The sequence below is a fragment of the Phoenix dactylifera genome, chromosome 14 (genome assembly GCF_051530095.1).
Source record: "Phoenix dactylifera cultivar Ajwa chromosome 14, Ajwa_hap1_PhDact_Kaust_v1.1, whole genome shotgun sequence".
NCBI classification, from domain to species: Eukaryota; Viridiplantae; Streptophyta; class Magnoliopsida; order Arecales; family Arecaceae; genus Phoenix; species Phoenix dactylifera.
This window is the reverse complement of record NC_143203.1, coordinates 25,677,825-25,699,992: the sequence shown is the minus strand read 5'-3', so window position 1 is coordinate 25,699,992 and position 22,168 is coordinate 25,677,825. Positions and strand designations below refer to the sequence as shown.

General features: G+C 39.5%; 2 protein-coding genes across 8 annotated transcripts; both read right to left on the bottom strand.

Annotated features, from left to right (window-relative positions):
* Positions 1 to 1,846: 1,846 nt before the first annotated feature.
* Positions 1,847 to 11,116, bottom strand: LOC103722784 (LIMR family protein At5g01460-like). 6 transcript variants are annotated; one of them, XM_088710920.1, is made up of 14 exons: positions 8,629 to 11,116; positions 8,429 to 8,514; positions 7,490 to 7,608; positions 7,221 to 7,331; positions 6,860 to 6,958; positions 6,623 to 6,745; positions 5,908 to 5,970; positions 5,759 to 5,826; positions 3,794 to 3,903; positions 3,582 to 3,696; positions 3,419 to 3,484; positions 2,572 to 2,682; positions 2,381 to 2,447; positions 1,847 to 2,259 (listed from the first exon to the last, which is right to left on the bottom strand). In XM_088710920.1, the coding sequence occupies exons 1-14, from the start codon at positions 8,976 to 8,978 to the stop codon at positions 2,212 to 2,214; spliced, it is 1,536 nt and encodes a 511-aa protein (XP_088567046.1). In that variant the 5' UTR covers positions 8,979 to 11,116; the 3' UTR covers positions 1,847 to 2,211. The 6 variants fall into 6 exon arrangements, with proteins under 6 accessions (XP_088567046.1, XP_088567047.1, XP_088567048.1 ...); XM_088710921.1 differs by having other exon boundaries at positions 5,759 to 5,823; XM_088710922.1 differs by lacking the exons at positions 3,582 to 3,696; positions 3,794 to 3,903.
* A 137-nt stretch (positions 11,117 to 11,253) lies between these two features.
* Positions 11,254 to 18,675, bottom strand: LOC103722785 (ubiquitin-activating enzyme E1 1-like). Of its 2 annotated transcripts, XM_008813465.5 has the most exons (7): positions 18,229 to 18,675; positions 17,733 to 18,055; positions 16,761 to 16,978; positions 14,576 to 15,370; positions 13,599 to 14,467; positions 12,789 to 13,221; positions 11,254 to 12,128 (listed from the first exon to the last, which is right to left on the bottom strand). In XM_008813465.5, exons 2-7 carry the CDS (start codon positions 18,040 to 18,042, stop codon positions 11,532 to 11,534), a joined length of 3,222 nt encoding a protein of 1,073 aa, XP_008811687.2. In that variant the 5' UTR covers positions 18,043 to 18,055; positions 18,229 to 18,675; the 3' UTR covers positions 11,254 to 11,531. The 2 variants fall into 2 exon arrangements, with proteins under 2 accessions (XP_008811687.2, XP_088567045.1); XM_088710919.1 differs by lacking the exon at positions 18,229 to 18,675 and having other exon boundaries at positions 17,733 to 18,073.
* Positions 18,676 to 22,168: the final 3,493 nt, after the last annotated feature.

Genomic DNA, 22,168 nt, shown 5'->3' with positions numbered 1-22,168 from the left:
ACTATAATGGAGATGAGATAAACTTGAAAAGGAGAGGAAAGTATTGGTTAATGGCATAGTGACCTCTGACCGTTGGATGGGGATAGGTTGGATCGGCAGAAAGGTGCACGCTGCTTGCATGTGATGACTTGCAAAAGCTGCAAGTATACTTAAAATAAGAGATAACAATAGAAAAATAATGGTATTATCTCTCCATTCACTTGTTATTGGATGGAAAATATTAGTTATCGAATCATTTATAAACGAAAAATAAATAATAAAATAATCGTTAATTAAGGAACAAATCTCAAGAATAATCCTGAATTTTTTTTTTCATGAATTCTTTTAGAAGATGTTAACAGTCATCTAAAGTAAGATTTGAATATAGATGAATATTGCGTGACTCTTGATAGCTTGACTAATTAAACAATTTGCATTGCTCTCCTGATAAAGAGGGAGAGACGTAGTTGTCTCTACTCACACAATATTAGACCTCAGGGTTCATATGGCTAATTTTTTTTTCTTTTTCTTTTTTTTGGGGGAGGGGGGTACAACGGCTACTCACATCATTCTAGCCTGAGTGTAACCAGCATAGTCTAAAGAGAGTAGGCATAAGAGTCGGGGTGTAACATCAAACTTAGTAGCACCACCTTTCAATTGACTTGGTGGGGGCGTAAGGGTTCATATGGCCAATTTCGATTGACTTGGTGGCACCACCTTTCGATTGCACCAAGAAGGTCCATGCACTTTTGACTCTAAATTAAATATGTCTAAGTGAGTGAAGAATGGTTACAACCACCTTGTTTCCTATACGTCCAAACAGAGCCTAAAGGTTGTTTTTCCATTGTAAGGAGATGGCTAAACTAGTCTCTTATAAGAGACTCGCCCATTAATGGGTGTCTTTTCTGGGGATTTTTTTTTGAGTTCACAGCATTTCATGATAAGATTAGGGTGTATGAAAAGGATAAGGAAGTTCTTATGAAAACTTTGTTATTCACCTTGTACAGGGAAAAAGTGTCTCAAGTCATGGCATGACCAAGTCCACGCCTGGAATTAATAAATCCAACTTGGCATGGAGCATGTGTGACACATGCACTCATGATTACGATTGTTTGTAATCCTTTGGTCCAACCTAGAAAATTTAATGCATGTTTCTGGTTGGGACATCCACATCATGATAGCTATATATACGATGCCGATCCCAAGTGAAGATGAATTAAAGAAATAATTGTATTTGGTACGACAATTCAATCACTTCATCTAAAAGAGCAAGCACAGACATTAGGTAAATGATTGTGGGCTCCCAGGAGGTTTTGAGGGTTGCCTTGGAAAAGAGTAAGAATTTCTGTTATCCACCATGTTATCCAAGAGTAAAACTAGTTTTTAGCAAAAAAAAAAAAGAAAAAAAGAGAGTAAGAACTAGTAGGCAAACGGTCACCAGTTTATCTTTGATGATTTTCTGCTCTTGTTTTTTAGTTCCTATGTTAACTGTGAAGGAAAAGGGAGAAAAATTTGATGATGAAATAGGGTTACTACAGACAAATTGTTGTTCAAGAGGATATCAAAAACCTGATTCAGTAGCTTATTAATTAATATGATCTATCATCTGCATAGGTGGAAAACATAATTCGAAAGCCAAGGAAAGCCTATATGCAATATGCCACAGACACCAAAGTTGAGCATGCCTGCAACAAATAATCTGAATTCTGCTCTCCAGGTGTGAAGTAGGTCAACTACCTAGTAGCAGCTTATAAGAAAATTTCAGTGACTTGTTCTTAACACCAGCAACTGCACCGCTATCAATCATCCTACTATCTTAGAGATGTACTGATGTATGTATGCAGGATTACAGACAAAATCTGGGGCGTAGACAAGTAAGTAATATTTGATTTCGCAAATAAAGATTATTCTTTTTTTTTTCTCTCACACAATTCAGATAACAGAATTTTACACAATATGGTTAGCCAGCTATTAATACATAATCTGAATTTCAAAGATGAGGAAATTCAAGCCCAAAGAAGATAAAGCAACTAAAGCACATCAGCACCAAGATCAACATCTCTCAACTGGAATGCCAGACATTCTGCGAATAGAAATCTTCGACAGCCCTGGTTTGCATTTTCTAGTAACTGTAAGTTGTCAGTGGAATGCGCCAGGTATATTAAAAACTCATACCACACCAGTATAGTCAACCAGTTAAGAAGTTGAATTCGACATCCACCAGCACAAGTGTCACTCCGAAAGCTGAAACCGAGCACTCGGTTTTTGCCTTTTCCAACCCTGAACGAGATGATGGTAAAGTGTTAATGCAATGCAATGAAGATATAGCAAGCTTCATATAGACTAGATTGGATAGTTCTTTTTTTGTTCTCCCTAAAAATAGTCAGATGTTAGAACTTACAGTTGCTGCATAGTAGACGAAAGTGAATATTGCCAAAAGAACAAATAACCATTGAAACACATTATATCTGCAGAAAACATTTAAAACAATTCCAATTAGTAGTCTAGGTTATATTTCCATTCTCCTCTATAGAACTAAATCACTTCTTAGTATTTATTTATGATTAACTACAGAGACAACTTTGGACTGACTTGTACAGATATCTGATTCCACGAAGAGACTGCAGTGTGTGGCCAAATATCTCCTGAGCAGCAGTTGCTTGTGCATAGTAACCAAAAGCTGTCGCGCAGAACTGAATCACACTGCAAAGGAAATCACCAACTACCATCGATCATATTGCAAATACGGAACGTTCTGAGAATGTCAATTAGCTAACAAGACAATATATTGGAAATGGAGCGGAAAGCTCGCCAGAATTTCTAGCAGTGTCATGCTTCTCTAGTGCAATGGAGCTAAATGTCTGAAAAGAATGGATTTGCAGGTTTGATTGCAAGGTCATCGTATTGGGTGTTCCATCATAGCGAGCTGGCTGGCCAATCTAAAGGTTGTGCCTGTTCACTTTCTTTGGTCAAGCAGGTCAGTAATAACAATATCTCTGCATATGATTGATAATTAAGTTAATAATCTTCATCTATCTGTAAGCCAAGATCTCTTTGCACAGGTTCAACTCAATCTTTAGCTGCAGCCATGTCTTTAAGAATTATTTGTCTCTTCATTTAACAAACAACAAATACTTCAGCACACAGATGTTTATCTCATAGATGTCCTCTTCAATATGTTGGACTTTATTGGTTAATGCTGAGATAAGTTCTCAAGATATCAAAAGATTATTGGATGATTAAATAGTTTGACTTGAAGAGGCATTAACCAACTATGGGAAGTTCTAAGAAGAGGAAATAATTGTATTATATGCGAAGACCATAAGTTTCTGCTTTTCTCTTAATCTGGGCTTGGCCTACGCATAGAGGTATAGCACAATATTCTACTCCACTATTCAGTAACATTAACAGTCGAACTCAGTAATCCAAGTATACAGACCTGATGGAGGAAAGTAGAATGAGTGCCACATTAAATAGAAAGGAATTCATCAGAGTTCCGCCCCACCTAAAACCAAGTGGATCAATTTGTCAGAATACAAAATGAGTATTACCCGGTCTGTGTGCGAAGAAATTGGAGAAATTAATGCAGGACAAACAATTACTTCATCGGGTGGATGGTTATAAAAACTAATTTCAGACCAAGCATCATGGCCCCAGCAGTCACTGCAAGGAGTAGGTAGAAGCAGAAAAATGCAAATGCTGCAGTACCCAACAAGCCTGATTAAAATCACCCAACGGATGAGTCAGATCATCTTAGATGGCGAAAAGAAAAGAAAAAAAAAACAGATAAAGCAGAATTCTTGGCATGGCATACCCCAGAAATCATCTAATTCGATGAAGAACTCATTCAGGAAAGGGAAAAGAGGAGGGTTGACAAGTAAATAAATGAAAATGTGTGCAACCCAAGCCACTGAAACAATCAACCTGGAAGTAAAAGGTTGCATGAAGAAAGACGAGAATGAGTGGAACTTAAATATATAGAGAGTTAAAGAAAGTGTGATAATATTATTCTTACAGAGGTGGAAGGAAGTGCATAAAAATAGAAATAGAGAGACCAAACAGGCAAGTATATGCAAATGCAGGTATTCATAGCATATACATAATGATATCTTTCTTATAACAATAATTCTTAGAGTACTACATCCTTCACCGTGAAGAAATTACGATTTGTTGCAAATAGCAAAACACCATTGTTTTGCACCATCTGAGCTTAAGACAAGTCCTCTTTTTTTTTTTTGATGAAAAAGTAGGAAGAGGAAACTTCCCCCAATTTAGTAATAAGAAGCTTAAGCCTAAAATAGTTTTCCTTTTTTTTAATTACACAATATACAGTATGGTATATCAACTACACTGCCCAAGTGCCAATTAATAGGAAGCTCCAAATAACATGCCAGTGTTTAATATTTCAATTTTATCTAAGCAGAGGACTGAAATTAGAAAGTATTCACTTCAAGAAGTCTGGAGAATAGATTATTAATCCATTTTTCCCTCATCAGATCCAACTTATACCTCCTCTCATGCTAAAAGTCTAAGAACTCTTTAGGACAACAAGTATATGCAGCCTAGAAGGGCTGATCTTAAGGTAACGTTCCAACAAAGTGCAAAATGACCTTTCACAAGAGCTGGTCTGGTAGGTATTGTTGTGTGGGGGGGGGGGGGGGGAGGGGGCCTTGAATTTAGTCCCACATCGGCTAGTAGCGGAAAGGTTCTGTGCCTTAAATGGAGGGTGGAAATCCTTTCCTCTCGAGGGCCCTTTTGTGGGACAAAACCGTGAGGGCACCAGTCTCCCCCCGTCTGCGCTGGACGCGCAGGCCGGAGCGCCCAAAGCGGACAATACCTCGGGAGGAACGCAGTTCTCTTTCTCTACTAGCTTAATGTGGGCTATGCTGTTGTGTGAGGCTCCGGCCAAAGGCCGTCCCCGCAACAGATGGCACGCCAGGAAGGGGCACCTCCTCTCTCCATTGACTACCCCTCAGGTTGCTTGGGGGGTTGTCGCGGGTAAAATCCGACACAGGACCTTCCCGCTGGGGGGGCTATGTTGGGGGGGAGGGAAGGGGCCTTGAATTTAGTCCCACATCGGCTAGTAGCGGAAAGGTTCTGTGCCTTAAATGGGGGGTGGAAATCCTTTCCTCTCGAGGGCCCTTTTGTGGGACAAAACCGTGAGGGCACCAGTCTCCCCCCGTCTGCGCTGGACGCATAGGCCGGAGCGCCCAAAGCGGACAATACCTCGGAAGGAACGCAGTCCTCTTTCTCTGCTAGCTTAATGTGCGCTATGCTGTTGCGTGAGGCTCCGGCCAAAGGCCGTCCCCGCAACAGGTATGAATCCAACTTGAATTAGATTCCATCTTGACCTGTCCCAGACTTGGAGTATAGGCATGTGGATCACTTTGATCTCAAACAGAGACAAGATTCGCTAATTGCAATAGGTTTGGGCCTCAAACCTTGACCTTTTAGGAACACCTGAAAAATATACAAAATATTGGACCTGTCTCAGCTCTCTTTAGCAGAAATAATTATTTTCTTCCACTTGTCATGTGCAGCAAAACCTGAACAATGCCCTCCCACCAAGTTACTTTATTGGATTTTAAAAAAATGCAGCAAAGGTCAAACCTTCATGTAATGTATATTGCATCATACATGGCTGCATGATTTTAACCAGCAATTTCTATTGGTTAGGCTACATTTGTATATAAAAAGCAACAGAAAAGCTCAATGGTAATGGAGCTTCAAATATCGAAAGATCTAATACAGCAATGGCATTTGCAAATACAGATCTTACCCTAGAATACCCAATACAAGTTTTGCCATGTAACCAAGTACGGTTAGAGCCCAAGCAGTCTCTGCCTGCTAAAAATGAAGTGCGTAATAGCATTAACAGGATAAACATGATATATGCAAAAATTAAAGTCTTCTTAATACAGCCGTTACCTGGTCACCTTGAGGATACATCTCCTCCAAAGCTTTCACATCTTCCTCCAGGAGAAATAACTCCTAAATGATCAAACAGAAAATAATTCTTTGTAAAATATTGGAAAAAGTGCAGAAAAAAAGAAATTTAGCCAATCAAGCAACAGAAAACATGAATTAGTCCACTTATGATTCAGCAGGTACTGATACAAAAATCATGGAGCATGTACATATAATGAGAAAAGCAACGTTAGAGCTGTGTTCTTGGAAACATTGTTACAGGAATAAGTCATTTAATAGCACAGGGTCCCACTTTGAGCTCAAAATATAAGATTATATTTGCTAGTTATGCATCAGAAAAACTAATGCTCCCGAGGACCATTGCCATACTAGTTAAACTAGCTTTATGGTACAGTCCATTATAGTGATGGATAAAGAATTAATTCAAATGTTAAAAACATGATGCTAATTGAAGATGACTCATACAAGGTCATTACATGGATGGAAGACAAATATCCCTAGAGAAGAGTACATATCCTACTTTTTTTTTGAGCAAAATAGTAGGAGAACCTACCTACTTCCACAAGACTTGAACAAAAAAACTCTAAGACTCAACATCACATATTTGAAAATAATTTCAAAAATTACAAATGCAGCAGAAAAGAATGAAAAATAGTAAGATACTTACTTACATCTTCATGCAACCAATCATGCATTTAATTAAATAGTGGTGTACCTTTTCAACAGCTTTTACATTCTTGCGCCATTTTTTATCCTTTGAACCGCTTTTTTCTTCCCGATGAAGGGCATCAGTTGCTTTCTTCAATTCTCTAGCTTTCTTTCCCAATTCTGTTGCCTCCTATGCATCTCAATGGATGTATTGGAATTACTATCATCATTTTAAGTCTTTAAAAGAAAAATGAAGGTAATTAGTAAGCTCAAAATTAAATAGCTTATATGGAATCAGATGCACCTTTATATACTGTGAGCGGGTAATGACAGCTTTTGGACGCCGTATATAGGAAAATATGAGACTCAGTGGAAGACAGGCAATCCCAACACCTCCGAATATCTATCATTTAACACCAATTATAGGTATCAACTTTAAGAGATATCAAGGATACAGAAACTTTGCACATTGATATAGAGAAATCTATGAATAACAAATTATGTTCTATAGCTTTACCAAAACAATGCTTTCGAGTGCATGTTTCCAAATAGTTGGTGATGATACATCAGGAGGGCTAGGTTAAATTCAGAATGAATAACTAATCATGTCGACAGGAAAAGGATGCCTAAAATAAAGGCTAAAAATCATAGAATTGGAAGCATACTGTGAATAGCACTGATCCAGCAATTGTTGCCAGAGCGACAATATACATTGGGAGCGTAGTGCGCATTGTCCAAGTTGTTTCTGAAGAAGCTTCTGCTGTGGATGCAGCACACTGGGAAAGAAACAGAGACAGATGAGATAACAATCAGGAACTCGTCAATAAGTTAGTTGATAGCAACAAGAATTAAATATATTAATGTAGCAGATAATTCTGATGAACATTAGAAGGCTTCAACTACCCAGATAAGAAAGGATGACTGAGAATAGAACCTCGTAAGCAGTTTGATCAAGACAAGGTTTAGTGCTTGTGAATTCTGGCCAAGTACTAGGGAAGTTTGTCACTGATGAAGAGAGGTGTCTAACCGTGAAGTCCACTTTACCAAGTAGTCCTGAATTTATCAAACAAATGTTAGTCAGATAGGCACAAAATTACATGTAGAGGCAATTCAGAAAGAAAAATTAGTAACTGTCAAGGTTCCAAATATATGACTTGGTGCTCAAGAAGACTCTGCTATAAAAACAGGATTTAATAAAACTATATCTAGAGGGGATACTTGAGCTCTTCAGTGAGGCATTTAAGATCAATTTTGTTTGATTTTTTATATACGTTATATATTCATGTTATTCATGAGGAACTATCGTACTCCATAACTTGACTCACAGTCTCCGAACCTTGTTCTATTTGATGCTATAATGTGGTCTCTTAAACCATAATATCCTCAATTACCCATCTTTTAAAAAACAATTCCACAGATGAGTTTCTTCCTCTTGTTCACACATAAATGGACAATTCGTAAATTCTTGTTCTCTCTTCTGCAGCTACTTTAACAGAAAGATTTTGTCCAAATTTTACATCTATGTCTATGAATCCACATTCAAAAAGGTAAAAGTCTTGCCATTGCAATTTCAAGGTATCATTTCTCATTCCCCAAACTATCAACGAAACTCTTATTCTGATTATTATATAACATATCCAAATCACAAAGCAAAAAAGATATTTATATGCATGATTTTTTAGAAAAATATAAATATAGCACACCATCAACCCTTGTTTGTATTCAGGAAGTTTCCTAAGGCATCAAGTATCATCCAACTCACCGTCAACGGCGCTATAATCTTTGTTCCCTCTATGAGTTTCACCCCTTATTAAGATGAACAAATTCTAGAAATCACAATTCCCTCCAATCCAAAAAAAATAGAAGAACATACCATAAAATATGAGGAGAACGAGCCCACAAACAAGGACCGAGCATAAGACCCATTTGAGCGCGCTCTTCATCCTCTCTCCCACGGTCCTGCAACAGCCATTGAATAATTCACAGAATATGAGGGGGGAAATAAAACATTAGAAGAAATCAAGAAAAGGAGCAAATGGGGAAACAAGGAGAGAAAGAAAGAAAGGGAATGACTTGTCAAGGTCGCCTTCGTAGTAGAACATGGCGAAGGGGATGACAAAGAAGACGAGGAGGGCGTCGGCGACGTAGATGAAGAGCCAGAGGGGCTTCATGGGGAGGGTGAGGTCGCAGGCGCCGCTGTAGATGGCGTGGATGCAGGCCTGGCGGTTGGCGACGTCGGCGGGGAGCATGAGGATGGAGAGGGCGGCGATGGAGAGGCCGAGGACGACGACCGCCTTGGGGAGGTAGGCCTGGTTGGCGTCATCCGGGTGCTGGTAGTTCACCAGCAGGTAGACGCTCGCCAGGATGACCAGCACCGGCACCACCACCGCCACCACCGCCAGCATCAGATTGAAATCCCCCATTCTCTCTTTGAATTCTTGATCTCTCTTTCGATGTCTCTTCTTCGATTTCGTTCGTCGGAAAGGAAGAGAAGGGAATTGAGATATCGATCTGGGCGCGGTGTGAGAGCGTGCTCTTCGCTCCCTCCCTCTCGGATTCGGAGGAAGCCAGGGGAAGGGAGAGGGAGGGAGATGTAACGGTTTTTTGTGTGAAATGGCGGAGGTTAGGTTCGCAAGGACTCTGGAGGAAGAGATTTGTTAATCGTTAACGGTCCGGCTTTAACCCGTTTTGGGCTTGTTCGGCTTCCTAAACCCAGTCGTAGTCCATGGTCCTGATTTCTGGGCTTAGCTAAAGCTAAATTTTCAGACCGTTCAAGTTGTCCAACAAAATACATATGCGAGGCCCATTTATTTTGAGGCGCTTGCTTTCCTAATAACGAATTGACACTCCATGGGATGTTCTTTCGTGCGGGTCCTGCTCCAGATGTATGACGCATATGAAGAATAATATGAGGCAAGGTAGCTTTTGATGAATGGAAGTTTAATTGCCAATCACGATTCATTTCGGCAAAGGTCTTTTGTATCGATTATTGTGCCTTGAAAGAGAGATTATCCTGTTACTTATGGTAGGATACTAACGGTATTTATTTTTTTTATTGTATTTTAGTATGATAGGATTGGATTTCATAGGGCAGAAAAGAAAAGAAAATAATATACATCCTGTGATGATCCACAACCATCCATCAAATTTCTTTAGAACATTATATGTCAAGAATGGTAGCATCATGTTGTCTTAACTTTCAATAATTGCCAACTACAAACATGTTTTTTGAAAATGAAGCAAGAAATTGCTAATTTCTCTCTTGAAATTCGGGAATCCTATTTGTCATCTCTCTCCTGAAGGCTTGCTCCTAGAAGAGTACCAAAATTCATACCTTAATGGTGTCATTTTACTAACATACTACTCAAAGTAAACCCTAAATAAATTTAAAATTTTTTTTGCATACATACCCTCCTAAATATTAAAATTTACGTGAATATTCTTTCAAAATTGATGTTTGCATGTATACTCTCATCAAATACTTATTTTATATGTATACCCATACCATCTAATGCTGTTAAGAAGTTAATGGTTTAAAATTAAAATAACGAAAATACCACTAATGGTAAACATGCAAAAAGAAACATTTATAAGGGTATACATAAAAATAGCAATTCTGAAGGATATTCATGCAATTTTATATATTTAGAAGGATATACATGCAAAAAAAAATTAAATTTTTGCATAAATACCCTTCTTAAATATTAAAATTTGTATGAATGCCTTCCAAATTGATGTATACTTACCTACCCTCACAAAACACTATTTTTGTATGAATACTTTTAATATAACGATTCAGCTAACGTAATTAGCCAAAATTATATTTATTTAAATTAAATTTTAATTAAAATTATGAAAGTATTTTTTGATTTCTAGAGTTGGTAACAAATTAATAGATCTCATCGAAAACTAAAACAGGTTGAAATAAAAAAATTAAATTAAATTTTTTTGCATGTCAACGCTCATAACTATGTGAAATTGGATGAACACCCTCACAAAGTATTATTTGCATATATACTCTTTATCCAATATTTCTTTTTTAACATCTACCTATGAAGAATATTGTAATCATTTTTAATTTTAAACCGCCAATTTTTTAACGGCGTTAGATGGAATTGAAATATATGCAAGAAAAAAGAAAATGAAGGCTATCCATGCAAAACAAATATTTTATAAAAATATATACGTAAATATCAATTTATATATATATATATATTAATATTTAGAAAAATATGTACGCAAAACACACATAAGTTTACACCGGTAATTGGAGACGTTATAACTTGCAGCAATTTTAACAGCCATCCATTACTGAATGCATTACCCCTAAAATTCATTAAAAAATACCAACTTACCATCGAGGCATTTCATCTACCGTAGCAGGATCAAATTTAAACAGAATCCTTCACCTCCGCTAGCCTCTCAGATGTCTTCGGCTTAATTAGTCACATGAGATAATGAGAAATAACAGAAAAACATATCACCAGACATGTCACATCCTCTCACTTTTTTCTCCAGGGGAGCATTTTACATCCTTTCCCATAAATATTATGCCTACACATCGCACGACAGTTAAATGGCATAAATATATATATAATTCAGGAAGTGCACAAGCCTTGAATAGACCAACCTGAAGCAATTATAAGGGAAATGGCCTCACCATCATGAGAAGCAATTTGCAAGCATGAACACAAATCATTGGAACACAAGACCGCATGTATTCATCCAACCAGACTGCATGATATATGTAACTTTAAACCAAATCAACAGATAGCCAGAAGACAAGCAACATGAAACAGGCAAGCAATGCCATCCAGCATGCCTCTCCGGCCCTTTAAAGTACATTAACTACGCAAATGGGATCAGAGATCCAAGTACTCTGCATTGTTCTCAATATGATCAAAGTACAATAACACTAAACAGACAAGGAAAATAGGATTTTCCCATGTCAGGTTTCATTTGATTGAAAGACTGAATTACCGGAAGTAAATGGAAATTAGTGGAATGTCAATGTCATTGTCCTCGTCATCCTCACAAGCCACCACAACATCCAGATGGCTCCTATATGGTGGCACCTCCGCCTTGGCCACCTCCTTTGCCACATTAACCACCTTCTTGTCCATCCGTTCCTTGTGCCTAGGAAACATGCTATTGTAAAGCAAAGAAGTACCACAAGAGATGCTGTAGGCATTTAGGCCCCTGTCCTTGAGCCATTGCAGGAGCTCCCTGAGGGTAAGATCACCCTTGATCATCCAGCGATCCCAGACTGTCCAGCTCATGTCCTGATGTTTAATGGTCTTGGGTGGGACTGGCTCGGCCATAGAGAACAGAGGGAGCGCAAGGTTAGCAAAGGTATTTCGGTAGTCCTCCAGCTTGTGCCCACCAGCAAGAACCTTGTAAAGCTCAAGGCAGACAAGACCAGTCGCCATGGCCGTGGAAGTGGCAATGGCTGGGATAATCCTCCCAGCAATGAACTTGGCCTTCAGCTTATCAACTTCAGGAATGCTATAATTCCGGGCGCGCATGTTAGCAAGACCAGCTATGAAGTCCATATGGTAATTTGTATCATCATCCTGGAAAATTCAGTAAATAAGAAAGTCTTTTAGTCTGCAATCAAGAGGTATTCCAAGTGAAACAAACGAATGATGTATCAGTTTTAAGAAACTAAATCATGAGTCGAATTCCAAAACCATTCCCACAATACAAATAAGAATCCATACAAGAATTGCTAAAAATTCATGAATATTGGGGACAAGTCAGCAAGTATTGTAACTGAAAGAACATACCACGATGCAAGGTATAAACCACCAAAGAAACCCAGTAGTCCCTCGTGTGCAAGTTACAAGTCAATTGATTAAAATGAACCATTTTTCACACTCCGAAAGGAAGGAGGAATTGCAAGCAAATAAGAAAAACTAGACCTTGCAGCTAAAAATTTGACAGGGTGAAGTAGCATGAACTTGTTTATCATTTAAACGATAAGAAAACATCAAAAAAACATTAATCATGAAAATAAAGACTACAAGCAATCTAGAAAAGCTAAACTGTTCATTAAAATGAGAAAAATTTAAAGCCGAGTCTCAAAGCACAGTAACCAGAGCTTGGGAGTTAAAACTATATGTGCAAACATTGTTACAAGAAGTTCTACAAGTTTTGACGGCACAAGAAGTAAAAATATAAAGACATGCTTTGAGAGAAAAAAAATGACATGCAACTTCGTGATAGAAAGCAACCTTCTCAAACTGAATTGGATTCATCCGAAATCCAGGGGGCAGCTTCTTGGCACACTCTTCCAGCTTTGCAATGAGATCATTGATGACAGCAGCATCATCAATGGAAGCACTGGACAGGCTAGTGGCCTTCTCATCTGTTTCAATTTTAACTCCCTCCTTGGGCCGAAAATCAGGTACCGCAACCATATCAACACCAATAGCCAACCTCTTTGGGGTCTTGGCCCAGTCAGGTATGGGAATTCCAAACATCTCTGCTCTTAATATGGCAGCAGCCATGATGAAGTGGAGGTGGCTGGAGTCACTAGATGAGAACTGCAAAGGTCGTGGAAAACGTTTAGGAGCTGACCAGAATGGTGCACCTGTGCTGGTGACCGAGTCCTCAGGGAAAGTAAATGTTAACTGCTTCACCCGGTTGGAGAAGTAATCCTCAAACCTGAGAATTAAATAAAAAAGAATTCTAGAGTTCATAAAAGCAACAAAAAAATAAGAATCAAACAAAAAGTTGCAAACCCTTGAATATGAAAAATAGTGGAATTTGCTTAAAATGTAAAAAAGAAATTATCAATTCAAAAGGATGAAAAAAAAATCAGATAAACGAAACTAGCTGCTCAAATCTGTACCAGTTTATCAAGCCTTTAAGAGAGAAAATGAATAAGAGCCAAAATTTTCATAAAGACTTGTAGGTTGTTAAGAAAACATTATCCTAGGTTTGACCACGTTTTTTTCATATACAGATGGAAATGAATGCGTCCAACGGAACTCATCACATGTGTTATAAAATATAATGTTCCATAAGAATAAGTGTCTTACCTTAGTCGCGCCCATCTGACACAATCTTGGAACGTTTCACATCTGTCGTTATCAAGGCATTCAAGAACACGTTCAAGTAGATCTCTAGCCTGGGCATCACCTGCAGTTTTCATTGCAGAAGAGTATGCACTTGGGTTGGATAGGAAAGTACTTACTTCATTGGGTGTTTTCTCAAGCAAACCCTCAAACTCAGATCGGGCCCATGTCAGGCAATGATCGATGTTATGAGGGAAAGAGTGAACCGTGCACATAGGAGCCTGTTTCTCAGGTGGATCTCTGGAGGCCCCATAATTCTCAGTCAAGTGGGGAACGACCATCTGTGTATTACACTTGGCACCTAGAGTTCCAGATTCCAGAAGTGGCTTTTGAAAATATAAGCACCTAGAGTCAATGTACATTCGTGCAGTCACGTTGTCCAATGCATTAATAACAGCATCTAAGTTCTCCCAAAATGCATCATCAAACACGTTTTCTGTCTCCGGGCTTGCTCTGTTTTGAAGAGCCTCAACATGGAGAGCTGGGTTGATTGCCATGGCAGCAGAAGCAGCCACAGTAGACTTCGCCTGCCCAATATTCCAATCACGGAAGAGAAATTGACGGCTGAGATTACTCTTTTCAATGACATCATCATCTGTTACAGTTAGCTTCCCTTCCTGGCTGCAACAAACTCCCATTAATGCTAGATTCTTAAGGAATTCACAACCTAGAGCACCAGAACCTACAATGAATACTTTGGCCTCTTCCAGTTTCTTTTGAAGTTTTGATCCAAACACAGAGATTTGAGCATCATAGCGGCAGTTCACTGGCTTCAAGTCACCAGGCTCCAGATGTTCCGTAGGGAGAGATTCAACTGAATCGAAGTAAAAGAACTGACAAGATTTGCATAGCATATTCATTAGAATTTAAAAAATCACTCAAAGTTGCATAACACAACTGAACTTACACAACAAATGGATATAGGAAGCCTGGAATTTCACCTGGAAAAGAGGATGGAATTTCCCAGAGCAGGCTTTAACAACTTCTTGCCCAACAATACCACCAAAAATTGCAGCCATAGGATTCAAAATGGCCCTGGAACCATCTGAGAAATGGTGCAGAAGCTTCTTATCGATCTGTTCAAGCTTACCATCACCCAAGCTTTCATTAATACTGACAGCCGAAGCTATTAGCTTCTGAACGTCATCCCCAGATCCAGCAACAGGAAATCGCCCCAAGTCTTGCCTAAACTTATCCAAAGCTTGAAAAGCCAAGTGTAATAAAGGTGGACGGTCAAATTTGGCAAAGTCACTTAGAAGGAAATCCCCTGGATCCCTGAGAGCGTCTCTTAAAGATTTGAATTGGAGGACCTTAGGTTGCTTTACCTGTGTAACTATACCACCCTTGGTATATGCACCAAACTGGGTTGTGTCTTCTTCAAGAGTAAATGAAAATGGCCTTGCATTCTTAATTTTTCTAGGCTTGCCATCATTTAGCTCTGCCATTCCCTGGACCTCAGAAAACACAACAACATCCCCATCCTGGAACTCAAGACGCTCATCATCAACACATGAGACAAGTGCAGGATTGTCATTGCTGATGGATGCAATAATACCTGTATGTGGTTCCTCACCATCAACATCAACCACTGTGAACTCTGGGCCAAAATCACAAAATACACTCCCAAAAAGGCCTCGGACTTCAGTTTTAATGAAAGCAATTGGAGGCTGCTGACTGCGACAGTAATCATCAAACTCATATGCTTTTGCCAAACTAATATCAGTGAAAACAACAGCCTGCAAAACAAGTTCAAGGGTGACTTATACAAGTAACATAAATACTGATGCAAGATTCACAAATGATAGTATTTTTTCACAAAAAAAGGGAATGGTCGCGTCAATTTGTAGTTTCTATTTTCTTGAGGCCAGAGAATACATTAATTCTTGGGAGACAAAATTGTTATAACAATTTAGTAATGGGAGGACTACAACAACATCGCCATTAAGCATAATTAAGGGAAATTGGGTGTGTATGTGAGGGATATAGTGTGTGCGTGTATGTACACACTTATGTATATATATACATATCAAGCTAGATGCAATATAGTTTGCCATTTCTATTTTTGTAATTCAGGGCCAGATCATGCAGTTATTCCTAAATTACTACCCACAATTGATTGTTGCATCAAAGATTGACATATAGTGGATTCCTATGAGTCCATAGAGCCATATCTTATATTCAAGATATGACCATTTCTCAAAAGATGTTAGCTTATTATTAGGAAAACAAATTTTATGAACTGAGTGAAATTTCAACTGTATCTTTTTGTCAATGATCTACACCGAAAAAAATAGCTAAGTGAGATCTCTTTGTAGTTCAACTGCCAGATATTCACAAAATTGTAAATCATACAGCATCTATTTAGCAAATGTTTGGGGGATGCATAAACATCAAAAGCATCACGACACCCTAGAAGGTTGTGATCACTAGTTCAATATTGGCATATCACCAATATCAATATTTAACTTTGACAAGTATTATAGGCAATTCAACCAGATTTTTTTTGATGGGAAAAATTGACCAGATTTTTTTTGATGGGAAAATTCGACCAGATTATTTAAAAAAACATCCACATTAAGTTCTACCCCTTCATATCAAGAGTCGTTCCATATTTTGATGTTTTGCTAATCCATGAAAATCAGCTATTTTGAAGACCTAATTTTTTACACCCATAGTTGAAACCTGAATAAGGTTGTCACATGATCCACAGATCATGAATAATTACCAGCTACATACTAAACATCCAGGTTCATTTCTTTAAGAGTAACAAGTAAACATCATGAGTAAGTATCTATATAAGAGGTACAGCAGACACATAATTACATCCTGAAAGCATTTCTATCTCTGTGATAACCCAGGCTTCAAAAAAATATGCTTCAGTCATGTCCATAATAATTTCTACAAAGAATGCCTAGGCACCACTGAAATTTACTTATGCAATGAATATATATTCCACGTAGAGTCAACATGGCAACACATGTATGCGAACATGAACAGTCATCAAGATCACGCACATCATATAGTAGTAGTTTCAAAGATATTTGTCACAGCATCACCAATGTAAAGTTACGACAGGGATCACAGCTAAAAAGACATGAACTACAATTTATTGTGTAAGTAATAAACCTGGAAATTAGAAATGTGCTCTTTGGACAAAGTTTCTGTTAGCGTAGAAAGTATAACAGCATTGTTGAGCTCTTGTAGCTTCTGCACACAAGCAAGAGCTCGGTTCTTACCGACATCACCCTCAGAGAAGAAAAAATTGCTGGATAAATCCCAAAATTCTACATTCCTTTCATCATGCAGGGTCACAGATTTCACACCAGCAAGAACAAGGTTCTTTGCTGCAGGAACAAAATGAATATCAGATCAAGTCCAAGTCACCCAATAAAACATTTACGAACAAAAAACTAGGCATAAAATGACACAAAATTCACAGCTGATGCCTTGCTGCTATAGATATCCCGGCTCAGGCAGAGTAACAATGATCACATATCTCAACAAAATCATACTTAACAGAAAAGGCAAAGATTTACTAGTCTGGTGAAAACATCCATCTCAAAACCAACAGAAAAGAAGCAGCATCTAAATAGAAGCAACATCCATGCAAAAATGGTACATATAAAAAGCGAAATACCACAAGAGAGAAATCCGCGGTCAGGTCAGTGATATTATTAGAAATCAAGAAACCCTCGTGACCCAACCTATAGTCACGTAAATCAGCATCGTCGAATAGCAAAATTTAACATTGCTAGATCAATGAAAGGATCGACCACCCTGTTATACATCACACCGTCAATATTGGAGCCCTGATTGGAAATACCCAAGAAGAAATGACCCAACAGGGAAAATATTGAATTAAAACACGCAAATAAAGAAAAGAATAAGGATAACGTCCCGATTAGAGCCTTCTAACAATCAATAAATAAAGTTTATTCGTAAAACAGAGAAGATCGATGAACTGTCATTTATCACTAGATTAAAGAAACAGATTCTAAGCAACATAGGGTTAAATAATTCCATCCAGAATCAGATCAATACCAAGAAAGAAGTAAAGAAAGACACACGCACAAAAGATCAAGAGATCCCCAAAGTTACCTATCTCCGCTCCAAGGCCGTTGAGCCCAGAGATGAGAACGTTGGAACCGAAGAGCCTGCGCATCGTCTCCCTCCCGTACACGGCAAGCTGCCGGCTGTGGAGGTCCTCATCGATCTCCGTAGGGTTGCTCCCGTTGGCGTCGCACTCCATGTCCATGCCGTTGGCTGGTCCGCTGTGGTTGCTCTCCTCCGCAGCCGCTGCCGTAGAAGCCGAAGAGATCAAGCCGTCCGCCCTCTTCTTCTTCAGCAAGCTTGCGTCCGCGACCTGGTCTTCAACCTCGGCTCCCACAACTCTCTTTCTTGGAAGCATATAGAGCAGCGCCCTGCTCAAAACCCCCACAGGATCAGAAACAGCAAGAAACGATGGAACAAGAAAAGATCGCGATCCGCCGCCAGAACCACCGACAGGATCCCGAGCAGAACCGGCGCCAAAACTCCTAACCCTAACCCGATCGCCATCAAGAGAAGGATAAGGAGGAGGACATGGAGAACGTACCGAGGGGATCTTGCGGGGCGGCAAGAGATCGGAGGAGGAGAGAGCGGGAAGGCGAGGGCTCTCGCCTTTCTTGGTTCCTCTTCTTCGTCGTCGCGCGGTTGATCTCCTTATCGTCTAGTTTATGCTTTCCTTCTTCCGCTTAGGGTTTTGAGAGGCGTGGACTGTAGAGATGGGTGGAAGAGAGTGGGAGAGGGGGGTTGGGCTTTGTGGAGGCCCTCAGGTCGGCATCTGGATCCCTCGTCCCGTATTTATTGGGTGAGCCGACGGACGGATGGGATAGAAGCGTAGAACTGACGATGGAAAATAGAAGGGGAAAGAGGGATGATGACACGCGAGGCTGCGATGCTGTCTTAAAGCTAACGTTCAAAAGCCTACATGAAGTGAACAGAGACTGTCCAAATTCATCGCAGCGGGCGGTCAAGTCTTCGGAGCGGAGCCAAGCATCTTAAAACGGTTTCCCGCATGTACAGACTGCATTTATTTGAAGGACAACACAGCCGTAGTGATTAGGAATTTTTTTTTTTTTTTTGCTTAGGGAAAGAAAGAAAAAAAAAAAAAAAAAAAAGAAGGAGGGGAAGAAAAGAGCCCACCTGGCATAGCAGCCCCTATTTAGCTTCCATCTCGCCAGAAGAATGTTTGGTGCGGAGACCATATGTTGGGCATGCTAACTGTTTTATTCATACCCTCTCCATCCGTGGTCCGTCTTAGTTACCTCTCTGGGCTCTCGATCCGAACCTCCGTGTAAGTACGTCACATCCGGTACCACCAAGACTATCAGCGGACCAATAAGCCCTTTCATGTTCAAGTGGGGAGCATTTGGTCTTCTCATTTAATCGACGCCCGTGCATTTCAAACTCGGGCCGCGCGGATGAAAGTAAAGATTCAGTTCCACTGAGCTACCACCTTAGTGGCAGCCGTAGTGATTAATTGGATATAGAAAAAACATAGCAATGAAGAATTATACCCATTGTTTTAAAATATGTATGGAATTTTGAGGAAGCTTGCTACCTTCAGAGTCTTGCACATCTTTCGGAAGACGAATAGAATAGCCGATTGGATTGCATCTTGTGCATCATTCAGAAGGCTTTCTTCGGAAGAGTATTGAAATGCTTATTTCGGATTACTTGGGGTGCATGCTTTCTTGATCGACTAAATCGGTCCATGTATCAATCAGATCGAGATGCAGGATCTGGACCGTTTGTCCGCCGAGGAACTGAGTCGGGGCTGTGGGCGGCGGGAATTTGGCTGTGCAAGGGGTCAGTTTCTTCGATGGTACATACATCCAAAATTACACTATTAAACCTGACGCCGTTGGTTTCGCACGACAGATTTCTACAATTATAGCATCATATGATGGCTGCATGACACTGCATCATAATTTCAAAACTGGCATCGCATAATATCTGAGACTCGGCTCTTTGATTGGACCGATCCAATGGCCAGCAACAGAGGATCCTGAATTCATATTGGGTCCATGTATTAACATTAATGAGGAAAAGTGTGATTCACCTGCAAGTTGGCAGGATTTTACTCAAAATGTTTTTTGGTTTATCCCCAGTCTTTGCAGACAGCAGTAAGAAGATATCGGTGTTATGGAGCAGCATCACCATTATCTTATCTTCAGGTGTCGAGATGAAAGGCTTGCTTCAGAGGTCAAGATGAAGGTCTTCTGTAAAAATTTGTCTGTGAAGCTAGGGAGTCTTAATGGCACTCACCCTGTAGTTTTGATTTCTGGGATTTTCCCTTACTGCTAAAGCATTGGTGGTGAGGCACTAGCCAGCAAAACCTCTGAAAGAAGCTTCGATATAGCACACAAATGAGCTGAGAAGACATCCAAAAATATATGGCTAGTATTTTCTTGTAGGACACATATAACTACAACATGAAATATTTACATTGTTTACAATATGAAGCAATTTTACAAAATTGATGCATATGTACAGACCAACCCGACACATTACTCAACCTGACCCACGATTGGAACCTGATTGCCTAATTATTTGTCATGCACTGTAACACCCAGCCTAATTGGGTTAATAAAGAGCTAGGCCTAGTCCACTTGACCGATCCATATATAAAAATTAACCCAAAAACAAAAAGAAGAAAAGAAAAAAAAAAGCAAGTGCACTGCATGCACGGTGAAGAAGGCGAACTACTGATAGGAGTCTCGAGCGTCTCCTTTCCAATTTTGCAAAAGGGAATCCAGCACCAAGAAGAACCCTCCGTTCTATTTAAAGACCACCTTACCTTCCTTTCCGATCCCACACCAAAGAATCAAGCTTGGGTCTGGAGCTCATCGGATTTGCCAAGCTATGTCCCGAACTCCATTCGCCATCACCGTAGCTAAGGCATCGCTGGAAGCCAGGTAAAAGCCCAAGATCCTTCTATTGACCCTCCTCTCCCTCTTCCTCAGTCGTTGGAGCTTTGATTTCGGCTAGCTATTGTCGGATTTTTTGTTTGAAAAACTTGAGCCCCTATTTTTTCCTATTTTTTTTTGGATTTTTCAACTCCAATTCAATCATTTTCACCACCAGCATTTATTATCGAAGCCCTCATCCAACCTTCCACACTGGTTGGTGACCATGGTCGGAGTCTTAGACGTCCGATACTATAGATTCCATAGGTAAAAGGTCGAAGATGTAAGTGGGTCCAGCCTACTTGGGGAGGCCCGATAGCCCATTAGAGCTTTATCTTTGTTTTTGCATGACCGCATACGTGAAGAAAAAAAAGGGGAGGGGCGTGAGATGGTGTGCGGCACAAAGAGGCTTAAGGTGACAGGGGCGCCAGGAACATCAGTAGAAAATGGAGAAAAATAAAAAAAAAAGAGCGGCGGAACAGCAAGGGGAGCACGTGAGTGCTTGAACCCGTGAAACTCCAGCAGAGGGCACAACTCACAGCAGCCGTATATCAATTTTGCACGACCGTACAGAGAAAAAAAAAACATATTTTTTTTGGGGGGTGTGGTTTTTTACACAAAAATTTAACAAATTAGGTTTCTATGTAAGAGTTGTATGGGATGCTACAAAGAGTTGTAGTATTCATTATAGGGATCGCATTAAATTCTTGGGTTTATCACATTGTGGTGGTTTAAATGAGATCATTGTAAATTTTAGGAAAATATATTGGAGTTTTTCCAATTTATTGAAGACTCAAGTTTTGGGCATAAACTCGAGTAATGTAAACTCTATATTTATTATAGTAGTTTGATCGGATTTGCTCCGTAGTTTTTTTCCTCTACACTGCAGGATTTTTCCATATAAATTTGGTGTGTTTTCTTTCTGCTCTTCAGATGTTTGATATATTGTCTATGTGAATGTTGTTTATAGTTGATTTGATAGTTTCGCTTAGTTTATTCTGCAATATCCTGTTTTGGTCCCAATCTATTTTAGTTGCCTTTTTCCGGCTGCTTTCTTCGCCACCAGCCATCTACTATTACCGGCCGCTGTTCACGGCGGCTGACCGTCAGGCCCTCCAGCCAGCAATCACCCGCATGATCTATTATCTCTTTTCTTCCTCTTTCCTACTTTTTCTCTCTTATTTCTCTCTCTACATGGTTTCTCTCTCAACTAAAAAAAAAAAACAATACAATCAAGAAGAATGAGAGATGAAAACAAGAAGAAAGCAAAGCAGGGAACAAAGAAGATGGTTGTTCTAAAAAAAGGTTCCCCTCCTTCATCACTCTAAATTTTTTTTTTTTTAATTTTTTTGAGATAAGGGGAGGTTAAGCCAACCAAATTTTCCCAACACTCTAAATCTTCGCAACACTTCTACTGGTCTTCGATTGGCTTAACTCTAATCTTAAAGCTGGGTCTCCATTGATTTTAAAGCTGCCTTTTGAAGTGTTTGAAATCTCCTTCGCAAGAGGGTAGTGGAGGAGGAGATGAGATGCAGTCTCTCTGGTACAAGAACAGAACCCACAACCACTGCCAATATTCCAATC

Bases quoted from the DNA above. Each gene is read 5' to 3' on its own strand.
- LOC103722785 (XM_008813465.5), bottom strand. From the start codon at position 18,042: ATGCTTCCAAGAAAGAGAGTTGTGGGAGCCGAGGTTGAAGACCAGGTC. The intron at 16,979-17,732 runs GTAACTTTGGGG...TTGTTCCTGCAG, and splicing joins CGGCCTTGGAGCGGAGATAG to CAAAGAACCTTGTTCTTGCT. The intron at 14,468-14,575 runs GTGAAATTCCAG...AAATCTTGTCAG, and splicing joins AATTCCATCCTCTTTTCCAG to TTCTTTTACTTCGATTCAGT.
- LOC103722784 (XM_088710920.1), bottom strand. From the start codon at position 8,978: ATGGGGGATTTCAATCTGATGCTGGCGGTGGTGGCGGTGGTGGTGCCG. The intron at 5,827-5,907 runs GTAACGGCTGTA...CTTCATTTTTAG, and splicing joins TGTATCCTCAAGGTGACCAG to CAGGCAGAGACTGCTTGGGC. The intron at 3,904-5,758 runs GTAAGATCTGTA...TTTTACTTCCAG, and splicing joins CTTGTATTGGGTATTCTAGG to GTTGATTGTTTCAGTGGCTT.